This window comes from Solanum stenotomum, chromosome 10, assembly GCF_019186545.1.
Source record: "Solanum stenotomum isolate F172 chromosome 10, ASM1918654v1, whole genome shotgun sequence".
Lineage (NCBI taxonomy): Eukaryota > Viridiplantae > Streptophyta > Magnoliopsida > Solanales > Solanaceae > Solanum > Solanum stenotomum.
The window spans coordinates 23,880,282-23,889,341 of record NC_064291.1 but is presented as its reverse complement, the minus strand read 5'-3'; the positions used below and the strand labels follow the sequence as shown (position 1 = coordinate 23,889,341).

The 9,060-nt window shown below is 39.6% G+C and overlaps 2 protein-coding genes across 2 annotated transcripts; both read right to left on the bottom strand.

The window, feature by feature from the left end:
* Positions 1-6,933: 6,933 nt before the first annotated feature.
* Positions 6,934-7,902, bottom strand: LOC125842835 (uncharacterized). Its single transcript, XM_049522132.1, has one exon. The coding sequence runs from the start codon at positions 7,900-7,902 to the stop codon at positions 6,934-6,936; it is 969 nt and encodes a 322-aa protein (XP_049378089.1).
* A 3-nt stretch (positions 7,903-7,905) lies between these two features.
* Positions 7,906-8,577, bottom strand: LOC125842834 (uncharacterized). The gene has a single exon (XM_049522131.1). The coding sequence runs from the start codon at positions 8,575-8,577 to the stop codon at positions 7,906-7,908; it is 672 nt and encodes a 223-aa protein (XP_049378088.1).
* Positions 8,578-9,060: the final 483 nt, after the last annotated feature.

The window sequence follows — 9,060 nt, the reverse complement described above, 5'->3', positions numbered from 1 at the left end:
CTTAAGCGACCTACGCCCTTTTGGCCCAGTTCGCAAAAGTAAACACCACGTCCTCGCTTAATAGAGTTGTTGACTGTTTCTCTTAAGTGACCAGTTGTTCGCAAATGCGATACATGTGGCTTATTTTCTCCCCGAGTTTTGCTCTTTTTTAGCTTTGAATCCACTTTTGATCAACGTTTCCTCTCCCAACATCAAAACACCTGAAATAACACAATTCAAAACATAATTATCCTCTTTCTCTACTTTGAGTGCCACAAAATCTTAAGAAAAAAGCTCTAAATAAGTGCAAATTCACCACTCATCAACACCCCCACTTAAAATCTTGCTTCTCCTCAAGCAAAACAAAAATTCAAAATACAAGAGGCACTCAATTTAAGCACAATATTCTTTCATTCAAAAAAATCATGGCCATGGCTTTGATTGGTACTAATAATTAGCAAGCGCACAAAGGATTTTCAATCCAAGCAACACCTTCAAGTTCTAGCACAATTTGCACAATTTCAAGACTTTCAAAAATGATCAAATGACAACAAGGATTCTTAAGAAGTGACTCACAATCATTAGTACTCTAACAACTTCCTTTGATTCATTTTTGGAATCTATCGACTTCACCAATCTATCCTAGCATTCATGCCATCACAAGAAAAGAAATGTCCCACAAAAATACACAAGTATTCACAACACAAGCGACAACAATACAGACACTCTCGCTCAAAACAACTTATCTCATGAACACAAATGCGAAACCATAGGCTTGCCCATATTTTTAGTCAACATCAACTCAATTTCATTTGATTGGAAATCTCAAAGAACTTTGTTAACTTTTGTAATGTAGACATAGGCATGGTTAGGATATCATTTCTGTACAAGTGTCTACACCTTTCTTGAACACTACGTAACAACTTTTCAATCAACAACTTTTCCACTTTTCAACTCAATGCACAATTCACATCATTTTCTTATTTTTCATTCAAGATGCCCCACAAGCAACCCTTTTCAACTTTTTGGAGGATTCAGATCTCACATTTACTTGCAATTTTTATTTCTTTTTTCACAATTTTTTCTTTCTTTCTTTGAACATTTCCTCTATTGTCAACTCTTTTTTATCAAGCCCTCATGTGGTAAGCATCCATTGATGATTTTCCCATAACACCCCAAACTTAGGCTTTTAGCCTCTATTTCCATGATTTTCAAGTTCAAGGAGGGAAAGGGTTCAAAAGAAGGTTACTTTTCAAAAAGGTTCAAGGCTTGTAATGTAGTTGCCAATAAAAGGATAGGGCTCAAAGGGGACAACTAAGGAAACATTTAGTGCAAGAGTGGGATTTTTAGGCTAAGTGGAATTCATGAAAAATCAAAGAAAGCCTAAGATCATTTCTCCAATCAAACTCAATCATGATCAAAATTTTAAGCCCAATCGGGAAAGTTCTAGTTAACACAAGTGAACACAAGACATTATTCACAAAGATTCACCACACATGACATGAAGCTATTCAAGATAGCTTAATTTCACTTCCTAGTCTAGAAAAAACAAGTCATTTTATAATCACCACCTAGTAACTTGGAGTCACAAAAAGAGTCAACCCATTGTCACAAAATCATTCACTTTTACAAACTTTTTGGAGGGGTGCTCATGTCATACTCACAAGCCTTGAAAAAAATCTAATAGTACCAAACAATTCACAGTCTCATATCAAAGCATCACCAATCCAACAAAACTTAATAAAATGACTATTTTCCTTATGAAAGTAGTCACCCTGTCTATCGTTGGGAAAATTTTGGCCTTTTCATTGATCCTTTGCTATGGTTCCCAAATTCACAAGCTACGGGTACTCAAATTTCCCCTAATACTTCTTAATCAGCCCACACACATGCATTAAACAATTTAGACAAAGAATTCGGCCAACATAATAGCCATTTTAAGCCCCCCAAGTTAGAGAAGTTACTACCCAATAACTAAACCCCAACTTTCAACAATGTAATCAATATTAACAAAAATTATTACCACTTAATGGGAGTAAGAGTGAGAGAAACATATTGGATTGTGATTTCACAATGAAGACCAAGAGTTTGAAATTGGTTTAGGACAATTGAAAAGGCAGAATGAGAGGCTGTACATTTTATTTTGAGCCTTTTGTCAGTTTGAATTCTGCCTCTTTGCCTTTTGAACTGCGTACCTTCGCTCAAGCGACGTTTGGTCGCTTTTGCTACCTCTAAGAAAACGTGTGGTTCACTTAAGCGAGTGCCCTTTTGCTTGACTAAAGTTTTCTTTAGCAAGAGGGATCCATTTTTACGGACTTCGCTTATGCAAATTGATGTTCGCTTTTGCGCCTCTTGAGGTCATTTCTCCCAAGTTTCTCACTGTTCGATTAGGCGAACACAGGGGTCCATTAGGTGATTCAGCCAGTCTCAGTGGTCGAGCATGGGCACCCAAAATGCCTCCCAAGTTATTTTCCCATTGGGTTTTGTCCCCAAACTTCATTTTCTTTGAGATTCATGCCTCCAAACCTATTCAAATTAACTCCAACGATCTAAAAGCATGAGCATTAGTCAAAAATACAAATTAAACCTAATCTAATAAGTAACTACTTAAAATTAAACTAAGCTAGATACCAATGGGGTGCCTCCCATTAAGCGCACAATTTAACAGAGCGATCCGACGGTGGGTACATCACCCTTTGTGTTTCCATTTTGAGGCAATGACCTGTCTCTCCAACTTGAGGTCAATTCACTCCAAAGAGCATGGGGAGTGAGAGAAAGCATCAAGTTTTTCACCCGATCTCTCTACTTTGAAGACTTGAATTTCTTACCCAACTTTGCATCATTCTTCTGTATTGGAAACTTAGGCAAGAGTAAGGATGAGAGGGTCATTGGCCCACTTGCATGTTGTTTTGCACGTTTTGCGTCCCTCAATAGTGTGACACCCTCAATATCGCATGTACTAAAGTTGCCATTTATGATCTTTTTGGATTTTTCTTGCAACTATAGTATCATGCCACTTTTTTCGGCTTCTTGGATTGTTATTGCTTTGGGATGGTTTCACAAGCTCAAAATACCTTCTATATCCACCTCTACCTCTTTGATTAGCTCATTTTCAAACCATTCATCACCAAAATTGACTTGGAATGTCCCATCACACAAATCAAGGGGCAAGTTGTTAGACTCTTCTTTGCTTTTTTTGGCCATTGGATAATGAGGAGTTTTCACCCTTTTACGATTTCTCTCAGCTTAGCCCTAAGATTAGCAAGTCCAAATTCAAGGTCGACCATGAAATAGCACTGAGCTAGGTACCTTTTTTGAAAAATTTCCATTTCTTGAGAGAGAGTAGGCATTGGGCGTTCTTGCCCCAACCGAGCTTATCCTCCACGTCCCTAAGTCTCAATTGCGTTATCATATTTGACTCGCTAAAAGGCCATGGGTTGGTTGTGCGCATACCACTCTTAAAGATGTAATGATCACAAATAGCCATCAAAACAAAAAAAAAAAAATATAAAGACAACTATTCACAATCTAAATAGAAAAAAGTAAACTAGAAATCCTAAATCAACTCAATACGCCTAATTGTTCCCCGACAATGACGCCATTTTTTATAACACTGAAATCACCCTTCAAAACTAATTAAAAGAGTGAGCGGTCACCGTCAATAAAAATACCCAACTAAGAGTCAGGATCGAATCCCACAAGAAACAATATAATGGCAATTGAAAATATAAAGGCTAACTAGATACTAGCTTGAATCTACACATACAAGATACAAAAATATCAAATAAAGGCAATTTTTCTAATTAAACTACGAATGGGAGCAAAGAAGATATCAAGCAAGGGATGTATGGGAATTGGGAAAACTTGATATTCAATAAACACTCAACGATCCATTGCAATTCGATCCACAATCATTCAATCACTAATGGGTAAGCTAGGTCATTGTCAATTACGCTAATTATCTTTCTATCTCAAAGCATTTTATCGCAATATCTCCTTTCGGTAGCAATCACACAATTACAAAATAACCAATAACCTTAACATATACCTCTCTTACAAGAAAGCCTTGCAAACCTAAACTTTCATCTTTCGATCTCAAATTCAAGATTCAAAGTTAACATGCGATTATCAATCTAATTCTCACCTTCGTGAGCACTATTTCATAACAACCCACGAAGATCCGAAGCTAAGTTTAAGAGTGTACTCTTAACCTATGAATTCAAACATGAAAACTAGATTGAACCTATTTCATGAAGTCTACATGGAAACAAGGAATTACAAAAGCAATAGATCAATAATCAAACACTCAAGTAGCATTGTCTATTTCTAGCACAAAAGCCCCAATTTCATACAGGCATTACACCCATATTTCTAGCAATTAAGAGCAAGGAAATTAAGTAAGGAAAAAGATATTACTAAATTAGAACACAAACATCAAATCCACAATTGAAATGTGAGGCAACTCTTTTTCAATGTCTGAACCCCTAAATAAAGAACACTATGAGATCTACTTTTAAAATTTGTTTATCTCTCTACAATGTTCTCTCTACCTCTAATAGTTCTTGGATCCTCAATAATGCCCATTTCTAACCCTATTTTCTGAAAGTTTGTGTCCAAAGCTTGATAATTTTCCATTCTACCCCTATCTAAAAAGGTGGGCTTCCCAAAAGTAGAAGGAGGTTCGCAAAAAGTGAACTTCAGTTTGCTTAAGAGACCTCTAACCTTTTGGTCCGGTTCGCAAAAGCGAATGCCGCATCCTCACTTATGTGAGATGTTGGTTGGTTCGCTTAAGTTACTAGTGCTTCACATGTGCGATACATGTTGCTTATTTATGCCAGGTTTTTTCTCCTTTTCAGCTTTGAATCCACTTTTTATTAGTGTTTCCCCTCCCAACATCAGACCACATGAAATAATTCAATTCAAAGCATAATTAGCCTCCTTCTAGACTTTGAGTGTCGCAAAATCATAAGAAAAGAGCTCTAAATGAGTGAAAATTCTCCACTGATCAAAGCATTGCAATTCAACACATGCTCATTCCATTATAGATAGGCTAGATCATTATCAATAAACCGTAATCTCCTTTCATTCTCAAGAGGTTCTATCACGATATCTCGTTTTGACCTCAATCGAATCTAGAACAAAGCAATCCAAGACCTTAATCTAAACCCCTATTTCTATATTGTTTAGTATTCAATAAACTAGACCTAAATTATCTCCTTTCGATCTCAAATTAAAATTATTCTCCACTTCACGAATTATCTTAGGAGCTACACACAAACATCGGAAGCTAGATTTGAGTGTGCACTTTCAAATCATAAATTCAAACATGAAAACTAGATTAAACCCATTTCATGAATTCAAGAATGGAATCAAGGAATTACAAAAAGAATAGAACAATAAATCAAATGCCCAACAACAAACAACAACAACATACCAAGTGAAATCCCACTAGGTGGGGTCTGGGGAGGGTAGAGTGTACGCAGACCTTGCCACTACCTCGTAGAGGTAGAGAGGCTATTTTCGAGAGACCCTCAGCTCAAGTACATCAAATCCAAGTAAAAGGCGAGGAAAACAGTGTATAAAACATAACATCAACTAAGAAAGATAGTTATAATCAACAAAGGAGACAACAACATCAATAAAACAATGAGAGAAGTGAAACACAGTAAACACCAAAAGGCTATAGGTATCACAGACAAGAACTGCAAATGCAAGGCTAGAACTACTACAAACACTAACAACCCATACCTTCGCAAGGGAGGACAGCACGCTAGCCCATCTAACCTTCAACCTTAATACGCGACCTCCACTCCTTCCTATCTAGAGTCATATCTTCGGTAATGCAAAGCTGAGCCAAGTCCTGTCTAATAACCTATCCCCAATACTTCTTAGGCCTACCTCTACCCCTCCGCGTACCCTCTACAACCAGCCCCTCACACCTCCTCACTGGGGCGTCTGCGCACCGTCTCTTCACATGTCCAAGCCATCTCAGTCTCGCTTCTCTCAGCTTGTCCACCACAGAGGCCACTCCTACCTTCTCCCGGATAACCTCATTCCTAATCTTATCACTCCTAGTGTGCCCACACATCCATCTCAACATCCTCATCTCCACAACATGCATTTTCTGAACATGTGAGTTCTTGACTGGCCAACACTCCGCTCCATACAACAAGGCCGGTCTAACTACCACTCTGTAAAACTTACCTTTAAGTCTAGGTGGAATTTTCTTATCACACAAGACTCCAAAGGCAAGCCTCCATTTCATCCAAGCAACCCCAATGCGATGTGTGACATCATCATCGATGTCGCCACTTCCTTGGATTACAGACCCAAGATACTTAAAACTCTCTTTCTTAGGAATGATCTGTGTGGCAAGTCTCACATCCACATCTGCCTCATACAACGCATCATTGAATTTGCACCCCAAATATTATGTTTTGGTCCTACTCAACCTGAACCCTTTGGACTCCAACATTTGTCTCCACACCTCCAACCTCGCATTGACTCTGTCCCGCGTCTCATCAATCAGTACTATGTCATTCGCAAATAACATACACCATGGGACCCTCTCCTGAATAGACCGCGTCAACTCGTCCATCACCAAAGCAAATAGAAGAGGGCTAAGGACTGATCCTTGGTGCAGCCCCATCTCAACTGGGAAATGTTCTGAGTCACCTCCAACCGTTCTAACCCGAGTCTTGGCTCCACCGTACATGTCCTTTATCGCCCTAATATAAATCATCGGGACACCTTTAGCCTCCAAGCACTTCCAGAGGACATTTCTCGATACTTTATCATAGGCCTTTACAAGGTCAATGAACACCATATGTAGGTCTCTCTTCCTTTCTCTATATTTTTCTACCAGTCTTCGCATAAGATGAATGGCTTCAGTAGTCGACCGTCCCGACATGAATCCAAACTGATTCTTAGAAATGGACACCCCTCTTCTCACCCTCATCTCCACCACTCTCTCCCAAATTTCATAGTATGGCTTAGCAATTTGATACCCCTATAGTTGTTACAGTTCTGGATATCACCCTTGTTTTTATATAACGGAGCCATTGTACTCCACCTCCATTCATCAAGCATCTTTGCTGTCTTAAAAATAACATTAAACAGCCCAGTCAACCACTCTATACCTGCCTTGTTCGTGCTCTTCCAAAAATCCACCGGAATCTCATTGGGTCCGGTCGCTCTTCCCCTACTTATCCTACTAATAGCACGTATAACCTCCTCGATCCTAAAACACCTGCAGTACCCAACGTCCCAAAGTCTTTCAGAGTGCGCCAAATCACCCAACACAATGTCTCTGCCCCCTTCTTCATTCAAAAGTTTGTGAAAGTATCTTCGCCATCTTTGCTTGATGGAGGTCTCATCCACCAATACTTTGCCTTCCTCATCCTTGATACACTTCACTTGGTCCAAGTCACGAGCCTTCCTCTCTCTTGCTTTTGCGAGCCTATACAATTTCTTCTCCCCACCTTTGTCCCCCAGCTCGACATACAAGCGTTCGAAAGCTACCGTCTTAGCCTTCGTAACTGCTAACTTAGCTTCTGTCTTTGTCGTCTTATAAACTTTCTTAAGCGTCCGCTTCTCTTCCTCGTCTACGCACTCCACCAACTTTGTGAATGCAGCCTTCTTCGCTTTCACTTTGCCTTGGACTTCCCCATTCCACCACCAATCTCTTTTATGGCCTCCAAATTTACCCCTTGATACCCCCAACACCTTTGAAACAACTTCTCTAATGCAACTAGCTGCTTTATTCCACATGGTGTCCGCATCCCCGCTACCACTCCAAGCCCCCATCCCACTCAACTTCTCACCCATCTCCCGAGAAAAGTCAGGGGTCAAGCCACCCCACTTAATCCTCGGTCGATTAGATACCATCTTCTTCCTCCTATCCCTCTTAATTACCAGGTCCATCACCTAAAGCTTGTGTTGGGTGGTAAGATTTTCACTTGGGATAACCTTGCAGTCCTTAACGAGGCTTCTATCACCCTTCCTAAGGAGTAAGTAATCTATCTGGGTCTTGGCTACCGAGCTACGAAAGGTAACCATGTGGTTCTCCTTCTTCGAAAAGCATGAGTTAGCAATCACCAACTCAAAAGCCTTAGCAAAATCCAGAAGCGAAGTTCCACCCCCATTTCTCTCCCCAAAACTAAAGCCTCCATGAACATCATCAAAGCCATTGAAAGTTTCCCTAATATGGTCATTAAAATCTCCACCAATGACAATTTTCTTGGTGATCGGTATACCTCTAACTACCTCATCCAAATCCTCATAAAAGAGCTTTTTGGCCTCCTCGCCCAAGACCACTTGAGGTGTATAAGCACTAATAGCACTCAAAGTACCTCCTCCAACGACTAGCTTAATCAACATCAACCTATCATTGATCCTCCTAACCTCCACCATTTGCTCCCTCAAATCCCCGTCTACTAAAATACCCACTCCATTTCTATCCTTAGAGCCTCCTGAGTACCACAACTTAAACCCGTCGACATCCCGAGCTTTGGAACCTACCCATCTAGTCTCTTGGACACAAGCTATATTTATCTTTCTCTTCTTGAGAATTTTCACTAACTCTATGGACTTCCCCATCAGCGAACCTATGTTCCAAGATCCTACCTTCAATTTATGGGAACCCGTAACCCATTTACCACTAATTTCCCTCGTCCTCGGCCTCAACCGAAGACATGACTTAAAACCACCATCAGATACCAAATCCACTAGAACGATACTGAATCTAATGTAAAATCTACACCGGAGTACACTTCAAAACAATTCTGCAACAGGTGACTACTCTAAAAGACCAGATAGCAACAACTAAACTATAAGATCAAGTATAGTGTATTCTCCAAAAGACACAAAAGCACAACTATACTCTATGCTGAAGCACTGATCTGAACTATAGAAGAAAACAAGAAAGTATTGATCTGCAATATGTAAGATGGAGCCCTGATCTGAGCTAAAATGCTATCAAAAACAGCCAAAAAAAACAAAAAATTTAAAACACTCCAAATAATCAGAGTGTATTGCACAATGCACAATCAGGTAACCTTAAAAAAATCTACTCCTATGCTC